This window comes from Colius striatus, chromosome 20 (genome assembly GCF_028858725.1).
Source record: "Colius striatus isolate bColStr4 chromosome 20, bColStr4.1.hap1, whole genome shotgun sequence".
In the NCBI taxonomy this organism is placed as follows: Eukaryota; Metazoa; Chordata; class Aves; order Coliiformes; family Coliidae; genus Colius; species Colius striatus.
In genome coordinates this window covers 1,053,306-1,074,842 of record NC_084778.1, presented here as the reverse complement: position 1 = coordinate 1,074,842, position 21,537 = coordinate 1,053,306, and the positions used below count along the sequence as shown (strand labels likewise).

At 51.3% G+C, this 21,537-nt stretch overlaps 1 protein-coding gene across 3 annotated transcripts; it reads right to left on the bottom strand.

The window, feature by feature from the left end:
• Positions 1-381: 381 nt before the first annotated feature.
• AKAP1 (A-kinase anchoring protein 1) lies at positions 382-20,669 on the bottom strand. 3 transcript variants are annotated; one of them, XM_062012550.1, is made up of 12 exons: positions 20,546-20,669; positions 8,243-9,794; positions 7,877-8,080; positions 6,369-6,502; positions 5,659-5,785; positions 5,065-5,195; positions 4,123-4,300; positions 3,297-3,447; positions 2,595-2,662; positions 1,104-1,177; positions 883-948; positions 382-748 (listed from the first exon to the last, which is right to left on the bottom strand). In XM_062012550.1, exons 2-12 carry the CDS (start codon positions 9,768-9,770, stop codon positions 689-691), a joined length of 2,721 nt encoding a protein of 906 aa, XP_061868534.1. In that variant the 5' UTR covers positions 9,771-9,794; positions 20,546-20,669; the 3' UTR covers positions 382-688. The 3 variants fall into 3 exon arrangements, with proteins under 3 accessions (XP_061868534.1, XP_061868532.1, XP_061868533.1); XM_062012548.1 differs by having other exon boundaries at positions 7,877-9,794; XM_062012549.1 differs by lacking the exon at positions 20,546-20,669 and adding an exon at positions 9,981-10,016 and having other exon boundaries at positions 7,877-9,794.
• Between the last annotated feature and the right edge of the window lie 868 nt (positions 20,670-21,537).

Genomic DNA, 21,537 nt, shown 5'->3' with positions numbered 1-21,537 from the left:
TACAATTGGGCTTGGCAATCAGTTCTTTAAATATATGACATCTCAGAGCAAAAACTGTAGTGGTAACATATCCTGCACTTGGAGCATCTGCAGAGAAGCCTCCTCAAGCAGACCCAGCCTAAAACCCACGGCTGCAGTGAGACACGAGCCCCAGCCAGCGCAATCCATCTACCTCCTGGCGTAAGGGAGACACCAGATGAGTGTTGTTTGGGCAGGTTAGTGGCACAATAGAGAGGAAAAATCCATAACTGAACATTCAGTTCCTCAATAACATTCATCATTAGGCAGAGCCTGTTAAAAACAGACCAGCAGTGTAGCTTTGAGGAGAAGCAGACAAGTTCACGGGGCACCACACGTCTCGAACAAAAATGCAACCACAGGTAACGTTTCAGGGCATTTACTGGCTTCAGGCAGGAGCCAAGGTTTTAAGGGTTTTTCCCATTCACCTTGAGCAGAGGCAAGGGAGGATTTTTTTTGCTTTAAAGATACAGTATCTGTCATTATGGCTTTTAACACCCTGCCTTTCACTGAGATGAGGTATGTGTTTCTGGTGAAGTGGTAACAGTTGAGCAGCTCCGGTGTGAACGGGTCTTCCCATGACAGGTTGCCAAACCAAATTGTAACAGTGCAAAATAAGACTTTGTCTCTTGTTTTTTCTCTGCAGAGTTGTCAGGCATCTAGGACACTGCTAGTAGTCAAGCCACTGAGCAAATCCTCTTTCCACCAGAGTTCTGTTTATTGACACCACCTAAAAGGGAGGTGAAAAAACAACAAACCAGGGAGAAAGGTGAACAACCAACCAGCAGGAGACATCAGCAAGTTCCCAATCAACAATGAAGAGTCTGCAGAGAGCTGAAAAATCAGGGACATCAACATACACACCTCATCTCCCATCAGGTTCCACAGCTGTATCAGTGGCAGACCCGTTGCAGTGTCATAGTTTGTGACCTGGAAACACAAGAAAACACTGATGTGCAGCAGCTCTGGTCTGAGCCCAGCAGCCAGGCTCAGGGGCTCTGGCTTTGCTCTGCTATGTGAAGGGACAGAGGTGGAGAGCAGCAGTCAAGTGAGCAACAGGACCCCTCCAGACAGCTCTCCTGTACCTGTGCCACCAGGACTGCACCTCTGGTCATCTCTGTAACAGCAGCATCAGCCTCGGGGGAAAAGTGATCCTCATCTGTGGAAAGAGAGCAGGAGAACAAGTGAGATACTCAGAGGCTTTAACAGGGACTAAGCTCATCCTGTCCAACCTCCTGCAGAAGTTAGGGCAGAGAACCCCCACCCACTAGTCCTGTTCTCATCTGCTGAAACCCATCTCTTCCCCTGGAGATCACCCAAGTACCAGGTCTGCTGTGCTGCTGGACAGAAGGGATGAAGGGCTCTCTAAAGCCACTGGCCAAGTGTATGTGAACAGAAAGGGGTGATGAATTAGGAGGCTTTAAAGACAGAAAAGTAGACTCCTGCAGTACCTTTGATCTGCCATTAGCATTTTGATCTTTAATAAGCTCAGCTCAGTGGCCTCAGGACTTCACTGATTCTGCACAGGGTGCAATACTGTGGGTGGGAGCCACCTGGGCAGTGCCAAATGTGCTCTCTGCAAGCACTGGCAGCCTGGATCTCTGAGCTGCCACACAGCAGCTGATGTGGGTACTGCTGCTCCCTCCACACCAGCAATGCAGTGGGAAACCCTGCTGTCCCAGGCAATACAGCTACAGTCTACACTGCAGGCCAGACGTGAGTGCTCTCGTTTGGGAGCAATGTTGCTTATTTCCTCCCACATTGCTGCAAAAGAAAGTTTCTCCTTTGCACTCCTCACCCTGAGGCCATCTCCTGGAGCAAGTGAGCTCACTCCAGACCACCTCACAACTCCTGAAGGAGGTTGGTTACCTCAGGGAATGTGCAAAACACTGACTTCTGCCAGCAGCAGTTTAAACCCCACCATCCATCTACAGCCTTGGCAGGGCCTGAGCCTCCTGGAGTCCTGCCAGCCACAGCCCCCAGTGCTGAAGCTTGGCCTGACCCCCAGCCCCTGCAGCCACCCCTTCCCTGCCCAGGAGGGCAGCTTCTCAGGCACCAGCACAGCAGGTACCTCTGACACCACCAGGAACAAACACACACAAGAACCCCAGAAAGCACTTGTAGGCAGGGTCTGACATGCCTCCAGGGCTCAGAGGGCAGTCTTTGAACACAGAACTGCACACATTAGTCATTTGAGTAGGAAAATGTCAGATCCTCCTCTGGCAGATTAAAAACAAAGTTCCTGTTTGTGGCTGCTCTGTGACAGAAGGCAGAGCAGCCACAGCTACGTCACCCTGCCAGTCCTGCCAGCTTGCTGTTTAGGAGAGTAATTAATTCTCTGTTCCATGCAGGAAGAGGCCTGGACATTTCTCATCTTTCCCCTGGAGCCTGGCAGGCTGTGCCCTGCAGGCACATTCAGAACAGAACACCACCTCCCAAGCCCTCGCTCCTGCCACGTCAGAGGCAGCGCTTGCACCAAGAGGGAGAAGGTTTAGACAGAGTCAGTGCTCATGCACAGCTGGCATCCATTTAACCCTGCAGGAGGGGTGCCAGTGGTGCATGGAGAGCTGCATTACCTGGAAGTGGCACCACGTTGTCTAGTAAAACCTCTGCTCCTTGGAAAGGCAGTGAGAGAAAGTCAGACCTTCCAGGAAAAAGAATCAGAGTAAGAACCCGGCTTGAGGTCACTGCTGCATTCCTCAGGGTGACATTGATTATCCATTGCTCTGACAGGGATTCACTCCAAAACTGATGATAGCCAAAAAAATACACCACCTCAGACTTGTCCCAGTGATCTCAGCAGCAGTGAATTGTCTGAAGAGCGTGTCAGGGTGGGCTGGGCTCCAAGCAGAAACGCCTCCGTAACAGAGGCCGTGCTGCTTTTCTCCCACCTCTGGGGCACAATCCAGCATTGAATGGGCTTGTGCAAGAGAACCCTCACCCAATACAGCTCTCCCAGCCAACTGGGCTGAGGCATAGAAAAAGCTGAATGTCACTCCTAGCTCAGTCAGCTACCCTCTGGGGGCTCCTGAAGGCATTCTTCTGCTCAGCTTCCACACCAAAGTGGCAGAAGCTGCAATTTTCTCTCTCCTCTCCTTCAAGAGCCTTGCAAGAGCTCGCTGTGCTCCCCAGGAACCCACCCCCACTGCCCAGATAAACCCTTCCACCACTTGCCACCTCAGCTGGGGGAAAAGCTCTAAGCCATCCAAGCTCAAGGGGTGCCTCTGATGAGGAGTCAAGGCACATCTGGCCTCGGGGCACGAAGAGGAGCCAGAGACCTGATTTGTCTGAGGGTGTCGACTTTCACTTTGTCATATCCTCCATAGTCCACGTATCTGAGCTCCACTTCACTGGTCTCTTCAAAGTAGCTGATAACTTGAGCCCGTAGCCATGCCCCATCCAGGCCTGGAGCTGCACAGATAATACCAACTGCAAAACAGAGAAGAAAGGCTCACTGCAAGTGGATTTCCAGAAGTCAGCACTGCAGGCATTAGTGCTGCTGCACTTCTCTCTCCCAAGATGCAACAACATTTCTTATGCTGCTGCTGCCTTCCTTCACCACCCACACCCCATCAGACACTGCCTGCAGCTGGCACGAGGAGAAGGGGGCTTTGCACTTGGGTCTGCCTGCCACTGCCATGCTGCTCTCCCCAGGCAGACAGCTCCCTTCCAGCCTTTGGTCACTGACAGGGAGCTCTGTTTCCAAAGAGGAAAGGAAGTGCCAATAACCCCCTTCTGTGTGAGAGACACACCCTCCACGTGCAGACAGTGACACTGGGAAGATTTGGGAGCAGTTCCACACTTTGTCAGCAAAAAGACACCAGGTGCCAAGTTGACTGGAAATAACCTGACAGGGACTTTATCTCCTGCTGAATTTCAATATGCAACTAAGTGGCTGGGGAAGTACTCCAGGGATGAGTGGGGAAAGGAAGGGGAGAGCAACAGTTGTACTCTGGCAGCAGCTTTAAAAAAGATCAAACAGTGAGTGCACAATCCCATTCTCATTCACTGGGAAGCTCCCCAAGCCTAAGGCAGGGGCATCAGGCTTCCCCGTGGCCCTGCAGGTTTCTCAAATGAACAGTTTGTGAGCATCCAGTAACTTGCCTTCTACTGGAGTGGGCAGGGTTGGAATTTCAGGTTGGGAATAGCAGGCAAACATCTGCTGGTCGAGGCTGCGCAGCACGTGGAAGGTGGGGTGTGTGTGCTGCTGCAGGAACATGTGCCCTGCATCCACCTGGTTGGCCACAACCACCTCCACTGTGACTCCATCTGGGAGGAACAGCTGCCACGTGGAGGAAAGGATTCCCATTAGTGCTTACTGCAGCACAGCTCCACGAGTTTTGATACAACAATTGAGTTTAAAATGAAATAGAATATAACAACAACATATAATTGAAGGGAGAGAAATGAAAGCCAAGGCAAAACCCAACCAAAACCCCAAGTGATGCACCATGCAGTTGCTCACCACCCAGCACTGATGCTGGAGCAGCAACACACCCTCCCCACCAACTCCCCCCAGTTTCTGTGCTGGGCATGACATCCCACGTCTGGAATGTTCCTGTGGCTAGCTGGAATCAGCTGTCCTTGCCATGCTCCCTCCCAGCTCCCGTGTTCCCCAGCCTCCTCACTGGCAGGGCAGTGTGAGAAGCAGAAAAGGCCTTGAGCTGTGTAAGCATTGCTCAGAAATAACTACAACATCCCTGTGTTATCAACATTCTTTTCAGCATAAATCCCAAACATCACCCTGAAGCAGCTACTAGGAAGAAAATAACCCTATCCCAGACAAAAGCAGGACATGTCTGTCTCTAACCTAAGTGACTCTAAGGTTCTGCATTTCTCAGCACCTGCAGAAGGGAGACAGCAGTGGAAAAGCAGGCAGATAAATCTGACCCATAACAGCTACATAAGCTGGAGCACAGAAAGCCACACAAAAATCACACTGTTTAAGGGCATCTGTGCACCAGAGACATGGATATAGCACATGACAAGGACAGTGCCCACCAGCAGCCTTCTCCCCTGCCAGCAGCACAGGCAGCTGGGACTCACCCAGGCAGTCATGAGGAGGGAATGAAGCGTCAGTGGTGCTGGGGGAGGCACAGCGTAGACGTTGGTGAGACACAGCTCCTTGAACTTCCTGCCAATCAGGCTCAGAACTTTTTCTACTTGCTGTGGGGAGCCTGGAAGACAAAAACCCCACAGCAAGTCTGCAGCACAGGGAGGCTGAGGACACCCCTACCCCTGCCATGGAAGCAATACAGCTGCCAGAAGCCCTCTGCACTACAGCAACAATTAAAGTTGGAATAGATTGGCCACAGAACCTGATATCAGACCAACACAAGCAGCTCAGGCCACCAGGCCCCAGTTTCAACAGCTTCAGCCTCCAGTATGAACTGAATTCAGTGGCAGATACCTTTCAGCTACAATTACTCTGAGACATTAAAATGCATTCTTACCCCTAGAGCAGAGGGTTCACATGCCAAGGCACAGGGGCTTGGCATATCCCTCTACTGGAACAGCACTGAGCAGAAAAGTTTAGTAAAGCACTGGACTCATGAAGCCACTCCATCTGCTGCAGTTCCTCCCCATTTAGCTGAGGGGCCCAAGCTACACGAGACCCTGAGTAAGGGGCACTGCACTTACCTTCGATGTGACAGACCTGGGAGTCACGGAAGTAAGGTAGTGTTGAGACATAAATTTTGGCACCAGATGCTTGCCTCAAGGTGCTCATAAACCTTCCTTGTTTGCCAATCAACCGTCCAACTAACTCCTTTACAAAAGGGACAAGAAAGCAAGAGTCAGGGAGAGAAATGCAGATCAGACAACAGTGTTCTCACCCCATTCCCTGCAGCACAGAACCAGGCAGGGTGAGCATGAGGCAGTGCTGGGCCAGTGCAGAGCTCAGTTGGTCAGGTACTGTCACTACAAGGACAGGGATGGGGCAGCTCCACTGAACAGCTCAGGTGAGTGTGCAGTGTGTGAGGAAGGGTTTGGACAGGCAGTTGAAATGTAACCTCCCATCACAGTGGAAGGAAAAAATCATCACCTGCTCTCAATACCTGTGTGCCCTCAAAGCCTTCTGAAGGCTTGCAAAGCATCAGACTGACAGATTGGAAGACAATGGCAAAGGAGTCCAACAATGAACATGACCCTGGGCATAGCCCCAACACACCTCTTGTCTACAGCTACATACTGTCTCCTCACTCCTGCCGAGTCCTAGTGGCACCTAAACACTCAAACGCTCCTTGCTGTGGTGTTGATCTCCCCAGGATGGCACCGAGTCAGTACCAGGCTGGAAGAAGCAAAGAGGGCTGGGCAGGGCAGGAGGCATGAGCAGGCCAGGGACTGGTTACCTTTGGGACCTCTATTTCCCAGATAATGGAGTCAGACTTGCTGGATTCTCCTCTCAGCTTGGAGTTCTGGCGAGACACTGTCTTCCTCATGGCACTGCCAGTGTCCACAAAATCCACGCTATTTTCCTCCAGCCCTAGGAGACACACACACACGTCAGCAGTCAGACACCCCACACAAGGCCAGGAAGATACACCCCTTTGTGGGGAGGTTACAGTGAGTGCTTCCCAAGCATTCAGCTGGGATGTTTTAGTCTCAAACCCCAAGTGGATACCAGGAACATTTCTACATGAAAAAGGGACAAACAAACTGCTTCCTCCTGGTCAGACCCCAGATAAAGTCAGTCTAACACTCCAGATTAAGCAGCAGAAGCATGAAGATCCTTGTTTGCTTGCTTGCAAGTATTCAAGATCATCCAATGCAAGACCAAAGAGTGAGATAAACCCAACAGCTGCTCCACATTTGCCACATCTTACCTGACAACACAGCACAGCTGCCTACAAGGTCAAAGGCAAACACTGCAGCCACTTGCCATAGACTCCCTAGGCAAGGATGAAGGTCTCAGTCACAGCCTGGGCCTGAAGGTCAGCTGTAGGACCTCTTACCCAACAGAGACACATCACCATCCTCACCTGCTCTGTCACACCAGCAGTCACAAGGCAAAACCATTCTCTTCCTGTGGTTACTCTCACTGGTGAAAATGTTTTGAGGGTTTAATCCTTAATTGCTGGCAAACTCAATCCAGCATCAAGCAGCCTTCCAACTACTTGGTAGCAATTACAACAGACATCCTGTCATTAAGGGCTGTTGGCACCACAGGGTCCTACAAGGGATTTTAATATCCATCCCCAAGGTCGCAGGGGTTAACATGTGCTCAGACAGCTTTGTGTTCTGTCAGGCACACATCATCCAGGATCGAGGAGGCAAAAGCAACACAGAGACAGATGGGGAAACTCCATGAACAGGGCTTCCTGTGGGCATTTCTTGGCACAAACCTACCCTTGAAAGTAAAAAGGCTTCAGGGTAATTGGTCTGTAACCAACTGATTTTATCACAATTCATCAGAGCACTTCCCTGCTTCCTCCAGCAGCACCTCAGAAACCTGCCTTACAGCTTCCTCTCAGCCCATAAGCACAGATAAGAGCCCAATGCTTACAGAAAGCTGCCCCCAACTAAAGCAGAAACAGGTCTCAGCTCAGCAAGGTGTTCAACAGCCCAGCCTACATCCAGACACAGGCTGTTTCACTGGGCTACTCAGGCACAGCTCAGCTTCAGCCAATGAGCTTTGTGCTCATAGGGGACCAGCCTGGTCACCCCTTCACAGTGCACCCTGAAGATCATCCAGCTAACACTGGATCCTCTGGAGATGGGAATTCTGAGAGCAAATGCATACCCACCTGCACATGAGGACTAAATATTCTTCTCCTGTAGAAGTTCATGATGAAGATCTACCTGTTCTGAAACGGGAGGATTGCAATACACATTGTAGGAGGACTGTCAAATCTCTTACCTTCAGAGTGTTCTCCATCCATCCCTGTTGCCCTGGGACACTCATGACACACATCTGGACCATCCTCTTTCATTGTCCCATTACTGTATGGCACTTGTCTGTCTTCGGGTAGCTTCAGAGCAGAAGGGTTTTCACTTGGTACTGGGCTCTGCTCAGCAGACACATCTTGGGTTGCAGATAAGCTCAGTGAGTCCAAATGCTGGCCTGAAGCAAGAGACAGCTCTGTGTTCTGCAACAGGTCCACCACACTTGTGCCACCTCCAGATGCAGATGTGCTGCACCCAGAGTCTTCCATAACCAAAGGTGACCTTTCCATAGACCCTCCATCATTTCCCACCGCAGTCCAACCAACTCCTCGGGACTCACCACGCACACGGCTCTTCCCCCGGTCGTCTCTTCCGTGTCCCTGAGCAGGGAGGGACAGTCGGCTGTGTGCTGAACAGCTGGAAGCTGCCACACCCTGATCCCAGCCCTCTGTCTGTGGGGATGGCAGTCCCACAGCACCACGCTTTGCAGTGTCCTCATCAGTTCCTGCAGCCTCCTCTGCCAGCACCTGCTCAGAGGAACCACCACTCGCCACCTCCAGGGGAGCATCGACTCGGGCAGCTGCAGCCTGGCAGATCCGAGCGGGCGCATCACTGGCGGCGGGCGGCAGCTCCTCACCACGCACACGGCTCTTCCCCTGATGGTCTCTTCTGTGTCCCTGAGCAGGGAGGGACAGTTGGCTGTGTGCTGAACAGCTGGAAGCTGCCACATTCTGAGCCCAGCCCTCTGTCTGTGGGGATGGCAGTCCCGCAGCACCACTCTTTGCAGTTCCTGCAGCTTCCTCTGCCAGCACTCGATCAGTGGAACCACCACTCGCCATCTCCAGCGGTGTCTCAACTTGAGTAGCTGCAGCCTGGCAGATCTGAGTGGGCACATCACTTGCAGCACCAGACAGCACTTCCCCAGTTGCTGCCAGAATGACCCTGGAAATGATCTGTATTGCTACTTGCTCAATTTTCCCAAATTCCTCCTTGTTCAAATTCACTCCTCCAATCTTCTCTCTCTCCAGCTCATCTCGTTTTGGCTGCATGTCCTCCTCCTGACACCTAGGTAGAGTACTGGCAATTGACTCTTCTTTCCTGGACTGCTCCAAACTGTCTGGTAACATGCTCACTGAAGAACCCCTGGGTCTTGATAGAACCTGCACCTCACTATTGAGAAAGGCTTGCGGGTTACTGGCTTCTTTCTCCAATCCCAAGCAAAGGGTTGTAACACAGCCAGTATCCGATGGCACCATTTCTGGCATCTGGCTTTCCTCAGGGGGCTTAAATGAGGAATCACCTGACTGCTCTGCATTGCTGATCTCCTCTGGGATTCCCAGATACTCCTGTGCCAGTGTCATCGATGCTGATGGCCACTGATCTTGGTTTGCACTTGAGCCTGAACTCTCTATAAGGCTCTTTGAAATCAGAGGGAGAGAAACACAAGCAGGGACACTGCTTTCATCTTGAGATTCTATTGTTTCTAGTTTTTCACTGTCGTCCTCAAGAATGCTGGGCTGAATTGTCATTACTGACACATCTGGAAGGTCCTCTGAGAGATCTGGCCTCTCTCGAGTCTGACGTAGAAGAGAGGGCGTCATCGACCCTGCTGACAGCAGGGAGGTCGAGGCTTCATTCTTCAGGCACTCCTCTGATGAGAGAGGCAGCCTTTGAGGAACACACACTTCTGTTCCAAGCAAGGAATCATTCTCTGTCCTTTCTTTCTGCTGCTCCTCTCCGATGGCTGCTGCTGGTTCACTGGCATAACCTGCGTGCTTTTTTCTGCGGGAGTAGATCCACCAGCAGCCAAGAAGCGCCAGCACGCCCGGGACAGCGTAGGGGATCAAACTGCGGAAGCGCAGAGCCATGGTGCACGGCCTCGGCAACTGGATCTAGGAGGAGAAACAAAACGTGTTCAAGGGAAGGTAACAGGAAGGCTGAAGTTTCATAAATGTCTTGAAGTATTTCTCTTATCCTCAGCCTTAGGTAAGACTTAGGTGGGGCAGAGAGATCTGGATTTAACAAGCCTGTTGATGCTATCTGGACATTTCTCATCCTCAGACTCAATTTCACCTTACCTTACACCTTTACACTTAAAACCATTTCACCTTCTTTCTCCTGCCTCACCTTCAGTACTCCCAGGAGGACAGTATCCAGCACCACAATGTTCTCCAGCATCAGGCTGGGATCACAAGCCAGCTGTACCACAAACACGCCAAGAGGCAGATATGACACGCTGTAGCTCTGCCCAATTCCCTGCTTGCAAAACAGCATCACATTCCTGAGAACTTCACAGGTTGACAACACACACTTTGCTAAGTCACAACAACCCACTGAAGGTGAAGTGCTCTGCAAACATTCTCACCCACAGCATCATGGGAGGCTGGTGGGACAGAAGTCTGCAGTCAGTAGGAGCTGAACAGCAGCACACAGCTCTGTGCTTTCACATGCAGGGTAGGAATTCCTAAGCAAAGAGCGACTGCAGCCTGGTGAAACCAGCGTCTTCCAATAGCCAGCAGTCCCCTTATCTCAGAGACACTACTGCTTAGGAGCCCAGCACCAGAGTTTGTTCTACATCTACATTTACTACATCGACAGCTGCTGCTCCTCTGACTTGAGGCTGAAAGTTGTCTCTTACTCTAGAAAGCACGTGAACCTCTTGCCCAGATCACTGCTGAGACTCATGTCCCACTCACGCTTCTCCAACAAGGCTCACCTGGGTTATACAAAGCAGGGCTGACATGACCTTCCTTTTCCTTGGGGAAAGTCTACAGCTGGAACACAGCTAAACAGTTACTGACATCCCCAGAACAGCCTTGCTGCAAAGCACTTGGTTTATGTTTTCACTGAGCAGGAATTAAAGCCAAACACCACACATCTGACAATGCTTACACACAACAGACTTTCTCTCCAAACAGGCCTCAAGGCCTTTGTCAACGAGCAACAAAAAGCTGGTTTTCAGGAGAGGGCAAAGCCCTAGAAATGGGAAGCACCCACTGGAAAAGAGCATTATCTAGTTCCTCTTTAGAAGGATAATATTTCTCAGACAAGAGAAGATAATAAGTCAGTCTGTTGCCTACGCTTAGTCTGTCTCATCCAGAATAAACCTTTTGTTATCAGAGCAAGCGTTGGGACACAGCTTCCAAACACAGCTCTCCTCCAGGGCCTCCACTTGCACAAGGAGCTGATTACATTCTAGCTGAAGGACAAAACCATGCCTCCCATCAGGCTGGATTCCAGCACCCAAGCCTCAGATCAATTTAATAGTCACTCCAGATTCCTCACCCCCTGCAGCCACAGTGTCCATCCCACAGGAGCAAACACACAGCTTGACCCGACCGAGCTGGGACAGCAGCCTGCTCCTGCAGCGCTCACTGCACAGTCCTAACAACCGAGGCAAGTCAATAAACGCCCAGCAAAAACAGGGGCCAGAAGAATTCCTGCTCAATCCCAAACCACAGGTCAGCTGCAAACATGACTTAAGAACTCCTGCACATCACAAATGAGGGAATGTGTTGTTCTACACAAGTAACTGGTGTCTGTGTTCATTGAACATTCATCCACGGTACCTTCCAACCCCAAGGTACCCCTGGCTGGGTGTGTGCAGGCAGGGAGCAGGCTGCACTGCTGAGGAGGAACTTCCAGCCAACAGACACATCTGAGACTTGGAATTACAAGAACAAACCTATGTAATCATTGGTGTGTTTGGGTTTGGGAAGTCAGTAGATGGAAAGGGTGAAGCCTCTACGTTCCCAAGACAAAGGGTTCACACAGATGCTCTCCAGCACAACGGCACGTTGTGAGGCGCTGCCAGTGCTGTCTGCTGAAGCTGTAATTAATGCAGAACCACCCTACAGGCTGTGTCACAGGCACACCACAAACCCAAATTAAAGTAGCTCTGTTCCCAGCGAGCTTCCCTGATTAACCAGACAGCCCCTTTCTTGCCTGACTCCCTGTCAAGTTGCACCAAGTGCACAAGCAATAGTCACAGACAGGTCTCGGCACAGGACAGCAGCAGGATGCCCTGCAGAGGGACAGGCCTGGCTGCAGGCTGCCAGGAGAAAGTCCTAAGAGTCACTTTAAACGTTAACGTCATTGAACAGCTTCCCTCTCCTGTGCTGTTTACCTCAGTGGGCACTGGGGGATTAGCTGACTGCTCCTCACAAAGACCATTTGACCTCATGTTTTGAGTTTGACTGGTTTTACCAACGCTCCGTTATCCCATCAGTGACGGTGTTAAATGGGAATTCCACATCCTCCCACCAACTAGCTCGGGACAAAAGGCAGTGGCTCTGCACGAGGTGCCAGCAGCCATGCCAAGGCACTGTGTTGGCTGGGGGACAGCTGACACCAACAAACATCTCACAGCAACACGACAGGACGACTTCAGGGGTCCGATTTTGATATGCTGGTCACAATGTCCCTTTTTATTCAATGCCCAGAAGATGGCTGATTTTTATCCTGCCCAGCTGAACGGTTTTAGGATGCAGCACACACTTCTCTCTCATTTCCTCCACAGGAGAGCTCCTAAAGCCCACATCTATTTTCCAACACGCTTAGGAGTGACAAAACCCCCTCTTCGTGGTCAATTTGACAGCCAGTTCAGGGCTGCAGGGGCAATGGGATCATTTAAACACACAGGGGGAAGAAAGCCTGGGATTTTCTTGCCAGCAGCAGAACAGAAAATGGCAACTTGTCAAATCACATGGCCCTAAAGGCTGCCAAAAGGGAGGGAGTCCGGCCCAACAGTCCTTGCCCTCTCCAGGCAGGAGGAGCCAGCCAGGGAAGCACAGCAGCTCCAGAGGCTTTGGACTGGAGACAATCAGGCTGTAAGAGCCAGAACCAGTGCAAAGTGCTGGATGCCCCACAGCAGCTTCCCAACGTGTTGCCCAACACACAGGGCCCCGTGCAGCCCCACACCACGAACAGCGGGCAGCTGCCACTGTACGCGCTCACCTCGCCGCTTCCCTCCCTGCCGGCATCTCAGGAATCCCCTCCAAATGTCACCCTCCTGCCATGGCACAGCCACAGAGCTGCAGCCACGGCTGAGGCTTCTCCAACTTGCTAAATAATCCCCAGGGTAAGTCAGGGTGGCATTCAGACAGTAAGAGGAGAGGAGGGGTCAGGCAGCTCTTAAATACGTGACCTGACCTGATTTATTGAAAACTCTTGGTGAAGATGAGGGAGAGGAGGACAAGAATGAATGCACACACTCACCTACCTTAATAAAACAAGCCAAGGACAGTCAACTTACTCTGCTTGTTCGCAGTAGGGTCCCAGGGCAGTTTTAAGCCACCTTGTTTCTCCAGCCAGGACAAACAAGCCTTGAGTATACACGGCCTTATAAGGTTAGATATGTTTGCAGCACGAGGTTCACAGACAAGCCAGATCATTCTTTCTCCAGGTTGGAGAGGAGAGTTCAAGCAAGCACTCCAGATTTTCAGGGCTTTCTACACACAAGAAGGTCTGTTCTGGGGGCAAGCTGCTTAAAGTCTGACACATGAGGAGGGTCAAGGACACCCCCCAAGTGACTGAGCACCCACACTCTGCAGGGCTGTACCCTACAGCGCTGCTGGTCCCTGCCTCCTCCGCCTCCCCTCTGCCCCAGCACCCAAGAGGTTACACTGCCAAACACTGACAACAGTGGAAGTCAAGAATGGAATTAAAGGAACCCAAAGCAAAAAAGCAGGTAGCTAAATTGAAAACGTGGCTTCCACACAAGGCCAGGATGGCTCCCTGCAAACCCTATAGTTAGCAATACAGCACTTGGGAAATAAATACGATCTGGGTGAAAGACAACCAGACAAGGCTGGCACAGTTGAAACTAAACGGGACCATGTGGGCTCTTAACATTTTCCATGCTAAAAATAACCAGTAACACATGCTCTGCCTTACAGGAGGCATAAGAATAGGAGTGGACAAAAACCTAAAGAACTAAGGGCCCTACCAGTAAAATAAGATAAGTTACTGCAGAGGCACAGATCCTACTCATCTACCCTCGGCATAAGGTGCATCTTAAAAGCTGAATTGTTATGTGGCACTGCAATGTCTAAACTGCAGCTTCTGTGTCTTTCACACAAAGATAAAGGAAGCAGACAGTCCACAGGAGAGGGATCAGCTGCTTCCCTGGGAAGTGATGGAGTCCCCATCCCTGGGGGTGCGATGTGGGGCTGAGGGACATGCTTTACTGGTAGATGTGGCAGTGCTGGGTTAACGGCTGGACTTGATGATCTTAATGGTCTTTTCCAATCTAAATGATTCTCCCACACCTTGCTACAAAGTGGAGAGCAAAGAGGCTGCCATCAGAGGCTGACCTTGGAGGATAGATCTGTGGCTTGGCAGGGGACTACTGTCAGTGGGCTGTGAACTTTTACATCACACATACTCCTCCTGATCACCACTCTGTCAATGAGTTTGGGTGATTTACAGCCTTTCTCACTCTTCCCTCAGACCAGCCTGGTGTACCACCATCAACACCGACAGGACCCAAAGGCTGAGGGAACATGACTCAGTAGCTACACACAGCCAGAGACAGGTAGGAGCCAGACAAGCAAGATCTCAAAATGAATAGGACTTATTTTAAACAGGTAAGTTGTGTAAGTATAGAGAAACTTAAGTGTTGTGCAGCAATTTCTGCTTCAAACACTAGTACTGAGACAAGAACAGCAAGAGATACCCCTTAAGCAATACCACCCTCTCACAGCTCAATTAACAGGGGCTCCAGAGCTCAAGAAACAGGCTCCTCTGCGAATGAAAACTACTAACAAAGCCACTCCACAACCTTAAAATATTTAGGAACCAACATTCTCATCTGCAGAAGGGCAAATTATGACATAAGTAAAAGGCAGAAAAACCTGGTTGTTGTAGAGCTAAACTAGAGCCCTGGAACAAGAGACACCATCAACATTGGGCTGTCTTTTATCTCCAAGATAAAAACTGCTTTCAGTGTAATTGCCTTCACTGATGTTCCTACAACAGCTCACTTCCCTCCTTTGCAGCTGATGGCCCAGCCTTCATTAGTATTTCATTTTACAGTCACTGCTTCTGTGGATTTTCTCCCTCTCAGGAGCTGAACACTGGCCCAGCACAGCCCCAGCAGCATCACTTCTAGGCAAAACAGGGCTCAACATTTCTGTTCACACACTCGAAAGCAGAGGTTTAGAATAGGAGCATCAGTCTGGCCAAACGGCAGCCAAACAGATGTTTGGGAATCACCAGGCAGTTGGTGTATATGCAGACATCCACCACCAGCAGCACTGCCCAATGCATCAATGCAAGGCCCTGAGCTGATCACTCCTGCCATGCAGCAAGTCACAGGTTACACTTTGTAATTAACATTAACCCTATCAGATCAAGCTCCTTACTGCACCTCGTATCTTGTTACCTCCCCTCTCCAATTGCTTCATTATTTATAGTTTCCTCAACCAAGCCACGGTCTCCCTCTCAATCCTCTATTACAGAGGGAGGTGAGATCAATTTATCACCACTTTGCCAGAAGGCATCTCGGATACAAAACCCAGACTTCAGAGATCACTTCTGCACCCCTTCACCAATATCACCTTTATCTTTCTTGGCTGTTCCTCAAAATGTGGTGGAGTTGGGTTGGGGTTTTTGCCAGCTTTGGAGCTTGCTCTAGAAATAGAGACAGACCAGATGTTCTGCATCTTCAAGCTAGCCAAGAGAGTTTAGCACATAAGCCAGAGGCCACACAACCTTTCTATTATTGCCAGGCTGCAAACTGCAGAGAAAGGTCTGTGCACCAGACCAACCCACTGTGTGCACAGGTATCCCTGACTGGGGAAGGAATATCACTTCTTACAGCCCAGAGGCTGAGGCACCAAGCTTTGGGGTTCTTTCTGAACAGCTGCTTCCTCAACATACCCACCAGTCTAGATTCAACTTTTAAAAAGTATTTTCCATAGAAGACTAAAGAGAATCAGTTCTCCACAGCACAGGCAAAGCAGCTTTTATTACCTTCAGAATCCACCAACATACTACAAAAGCCTTCCCCAAACCCAGACCTCATCTGCTTTCCACTCTTTCTGCATTTTCACACAGGCTGGAGAATACAATACATCACTTTCCAGAATTTCAGACAAAATACACCCAATCCTTAGCACTTTGTGTTTGCTTCTCTGCCAAAGAACCTAATCCAGCCCTTGCTACGTGCAGCACAGTGTCCACTGCAGGTGTGGCGCTTAAATGAACATGTAAAAGCCAAATCAAACGTCTGGTATTGATACTGACTTCTGAAAAGTGGGTATGCACAATACCCAGGAGCAGAGACTAAACTAACCACAGGCTTCCAACACACTCTGCACACGTGACAAAACACAGATTTCAGTGTAAAGGAGACAGAATGGTGAGGTTTACAACACACTGATAGCACCATGAACTGAGAGGCAAGATGCAGCACTGAGACCAAATGGGTATCAGGACCTCCTCACTGGGAGTTTTACTGTGCACATCAAAGGCTCTGATAAACAGCTTCTCAAAACAAAAGCCAGATGAGACTTCAGCAGCAAAAAGCAGCGGTGTTCAGTTGCAAGCCTTGTGCCCAGGCCTGGGTTTGCTGAGAATAAGTCCCAGAAGCACACAGAGAGGAAGAATATCAGCCATTTGTGAAAAAGGCACTGAGTATTCCTCTGCACTAGGAAGGAACAGCAAAGGCTTCATTCCCTAAGAGCCCTTTACTCTGAACAAGCAGGGTGATAACTTGTACACATTAACAAGCTTGCTACAAGAAGTTACACAACATGCTTGAGACACGCTTCCCTTTGATCCATACTACAGTAACATCTAGAAGCCCAAATGACACCAGGGGCTGTTCTACACAGAAAGGCTTCCTCTAGATTGCAGGCTGCCTCCTTTCCTCAGCTTTGGCAACCCTTCCCCCCACCCCCAACATCAAAGCCAAGACAGAGATTAAGTGACCTTCCTACAGTAACACTGAGTTGGAGGAAACACAAGGGGCAGAAAGCAGGTACTCCCAACTTGAGACAGGAGCCCATACTCATTACCAGGCAAACAGAACACCAAGCTTCATTCCACGTGAAATATTTTAGGGAAATAATGTGCAAATTCCTTTCCTGTGCCCCACGAACACCCAGCAACTTTTTCTAACCCTGCATTTCAACAAGAAATGGAATACAGTCCAAGCTCATAACAAAAGAGGCTCCTCTTTAAGGAAGAAGAAACTGCAGGATCACAGCCTCGAGGTTTATGGGGATACACACCCCAGACCGTGTTCTACAGACTTCAGGTTTCCAACTCACAGATTTATCCCTACACAAAGCCAATGCCCCAGTACAAGAGGCACATGCAGATCATGAGCTTTTGCCAGCAACTGCTGCTATTTATACACAGGGAGTCAAAAATCAGCTAACACACGTGGTAAGTTTCTCATCCTCATTGCCAGGTGGCAGCAGAGGTCAGAGGCAATCGGGACCTCTGCAGCTCTACAAACAGGGGTTTGTTTGACAAAGAATGATTTTAAATGATCTTCTAGGAAATGTTCAGCGTTGCTAGTAGCCACATACAGGGCTCAAATTCAGACTCAGCTTCCAGCCGGGGTATGAAACGCACCAAAGTTAAACAGGATCCAGGTAGGGGACAACCAAAAAACCCCGGAGTGAAGCAGCTAAGGACAGACCATTTGCAAAAGCAGCGACTGACATGTAGACATATCACCTTCAGCAATCCCCAGGAGAAGCACTCAGCAGCCTTCATTTCCAGGAAATACTAAGCACCTGCTGAATAAAATGGCTTCTTCCAAGTATCTGAAAGTGCCTGCAAGAAGTTAATCACCACTTCATGAAGTTTAACCCACCATTTGCATGGAGAGTTCCACAGAAGCACTGAAGTTGGAAATCAGGATTTTAAGAAGGCTAGTCATTAGATCTGAAACATTAAACAATTAAAAGTAATTGATGTTTTAATTAATGGTTTTTTATTACTTCTAGATGTTGCTAAGGGCACCTGGGATACCAGACTTGCTCTTATTGCAGTCTGCCTAGACACTAGAAATACCTTAAGTAATTTCTTCACATCAGTTAAGTGCACATGAAAGATGAGAGCCATAAGTGGAGTACACTGCTTTTAAAGCCTTATGCTCTTCAGACAACTCTACTGCTGCAAAAATGTTCTTGCTCTCAAATACCCCCAATGTCAGCCTGCAAAGTTTCCAAAATGAACACAAGAGTCTCAGCATAGCAAACCATCTGCCTCTGGCTCTGAAAGGCTTTGGCTGCCATCCTCAAGTAAACTTCTATCACTGTTAACTCCCAAGAGAGCCTATGTAGGTACCACTGTGGATCTGAACTGCAGGTACCTTCATTTCATACCCTAGGTGGTGAGGGGAATTCCTGCTGTTTAATCTCAGGCACTAAGGAATGCCTAGGTTGAAGTCAAGGCTTTCTAAGAAGTTGACTACTTTCAGGATTAGTATCTCAATCCATCTCCAGACATCTTCAAGAAGGAATCAGTTTCCCAGGATGGGTATCTACACTTGGTACAACTAAGGAAAGCACATCTAAGAAAGAATCAGCTAGACACAACTGGGTTCCTGGAGCATCATTCACACACATCCTCCAACATGGGTTTCACACCTGAGAGCAAACAGCCCATGGCCCTGCTGTACAGATACTGTTACAGTCACAGTGAGATTCATCTGCCTAAATCCCCCGGCACTGGTGTCCCATGAGAGCTTACTGAATTCCTTCAAGAGCTCAATGAAACACTGACACAGGAGCTGAGGAACTGTCAGATGGGAGGCACCAGGATAGCAAGTGGGGCAATAAGAAGGTGGATTCAAGTAAGCTTCAAGTGCAGCTCAAGTTCTACAGGCTTCTTGCTCCTTTTAACTTACTAAAGGTTGTCATTTCCTTCCATGCACTAGGCAGCAACTGCAAGCAAACCAGTTAATCAAGAACTAAACCATACCACCAAGATACACATAGTGAAGCTGTACTACCCTTTTTGAGAAGCAGGGGTATGTTGAGATTACGAGATGAGAGGTACAGCAGCTCAGTGGATGCCTGCACAGCATCTCACCCTTTACACTGGAAGCTCATTAAAGAGTGAGGTGGCTAAATGACTTGAACTGGGTCACACAGTGACCCCCAGCAGATGAGCAAGCTCAGCTCCGTTGCTGTGGCATGTGCTGCAAAGCAAAAGCCATTCCTCTCTCATGGGCAGTTGTGCCACTCTCCATCACACCACGTGCTCTTCCCAGGCTGCACCACACACAGATGCAGGGCTGGAACCGGGTAGATCATTCACAGGCTCAAAAAGGAGAAAAGTAAAGTTACCTTCTCCTGCTACTACTTCCCCAGCCATGGGCCCTTTCCTTTCCCCTGAGACAAAGTCCACAGGGTCCCTGATAACAGTGCAGGTGCTAACACAACCGCTGGCCTCACCAAGGCAGCACATGGCCCGGGAAGTGCAGGACGTCACAGTCACCTCCATGCTGCAGCCCCTCACGGACAGACCATGGGCAAGGGCAGCTTTTGTTGCCAATTCCTACTATCACAGATAACTTCCATGAGGGGATGCCCTTACTGAGATGGCTATTCATCTTGTGTTCCCCACTTCATCATATAACTTACCAGACTACAGTAAAGAACTTAACCAGACACAGGTCAAGTTGGCCAGTTCTGGAACATGAATAACTTACACCTTATTTGCTTCAGGGAAGAGGAGAAGAAAAAGAGAAGTCAAACAACAAGGATTCTTCCAAGAAAGCAAGAACTACAGAAGCATTACCATCTCAGTACCAATATTCCTTCACTCCAGCCTATGTTCCATGCCATCCTACAAATACAGGTCACTGTGACACATGGGAAGTTTGTACTAACAGTTTCTGTTGGCCATTACCATAACACACACAAGCCTTACCATACCAGACATACAAGAGACAACACAAGCCATCCTTAATCTTTACTACCAAGTCTACAACACTTGTGCCATCTCCCACTTTCATTTTTAAGTAGGCGCAGCTCTGTTCACAGCGGGAATGAATCACGTTGGGTACAGACACGGCTGCCTGGGCCTGCACAGCTCCCTCTCTCATGGGTGTACTAATTGACTGTTACTATCGAGTGAGAAACAAGTAGTAAAACACGCATGAAGACACGGACGGGCCCGAGACTGCCCCTGAGGGTACCGAGAGTGCCTCCGCGCTGTGCCGGCCGCGGCCCCCATCCCCGCGGCAACCCGCCGGGGCAGCACAGCGCGGCCCGACCCGCCGGGCACGGCTCGACGCCCCGAGCGACGCTGCCGGCAGAACCACGGCCGTGGCCGCGGACAGCCGCGGGCGCTCCGGGCAGGCGGCGGCGCGGGCCGGCCCCAGGCCCGGCTGAGGGGCCGGCGCTGACCTCCGGGCCGGGGGCCGGGCGCGGCGGCGCTGACCTTGGGCGCAGCCGGGCTGTGTGCGATCCCGCCCGCCGCGGACGCGGCCCCAGGAGCGGCAGCCCTTCCGAACGGCGCGGCCGGTGCCCTCCGGCCCGCAGCCTCGGGAGCGGCGCCCCCCTCAGCCCCACAGCGCGGCGCGGAGAGCTGGCTGCCTGACAGCGCGGGGCAGCGGGCCCGCCGCTCCGGCAGCGCTGGCGGGACGGCCCGCGGCGGTACTCGCGGCGGTACTCACGGCGGGTCCGGCGCGACGCCGCGTCCCCACGCCGCCGCCCGAGCGGGTCCGGGTCCGGTGCCGGTGGCGGCCGCCACAAGCCCCACGTGCAGCCCGGCCGGGCCGCCCGGCTCGGACATGCAGCGGCTCGCGCCGCCCCGCCCCGCCCCGCCCCGCCCCTCTCGCGAGAGCGCCTCCTCCCGCGAGACCCGCCCGCCGCGCCGCGCCTGCGCACTCCGCGCGGAGCCGGGCCGGGGGCCTCGGGCACGGCGAACCGGGGCGCAGCCGGCCCGGCGGCTCCCGCCGTGTCCCTGGCGGCTCCCGCCGTGTCCGTCGCGGCCGGGCCGCGGGGCTGTGCCGCAGTGGCGGCCGCCCGTGCCCCGGGGCTCCGGCGGGGGCCCCAGCCGCCTCCGCGCGCCGGCTTTGTCTGAGGCGCTTAATTGGCTCTCACTGGCGGGGCCTGCCGCGCCTCCTGCCGCGGGCGCCTGAGTCACCTCTTCAGACGGCCGGGAACGGCTTCTCGCTGCTCTCGCCGGCCTTCAGGGCAGCAGCTGAGCACCCGCATGGTCTCCAGGAGCTCAGCCCTGTTCATCAGCACATCTCAGCCCCGCAGCCACAGCCCTTGTCTCCTGAACACGCACTGCCAGCCCGCACCCTGCGTTGAAGCTGGGAACAGAGCTGGAGCTGTGCCTGATACCAAGTTCCGTGCAAAAGTGCAGCGTTGGACACCGAGCAGACGCCGACGTCCAGCGCCGCGGGACAGGAGCCGCTCTCCACCCAGCCTGAGCCGCAGCGAGAAGCAAAAACCGTTGGGACCGGTTACTGCTTAGCTCCAGAGCTGGAACTGAGGGAGGCTCCTTGTCATTGTGGTGTTAAATACTTGGGACATTTCTTCCCTCAAGCTGTTTTCATCCTTAAAATACAGTGTCCCAAGGAAGCTGTATCCCAGACAGCAGGGCTGACAAGCTGGAGCTTAGAAAGCTAACTGCCAGTCTGGCCTGTCCCTGGCCCAC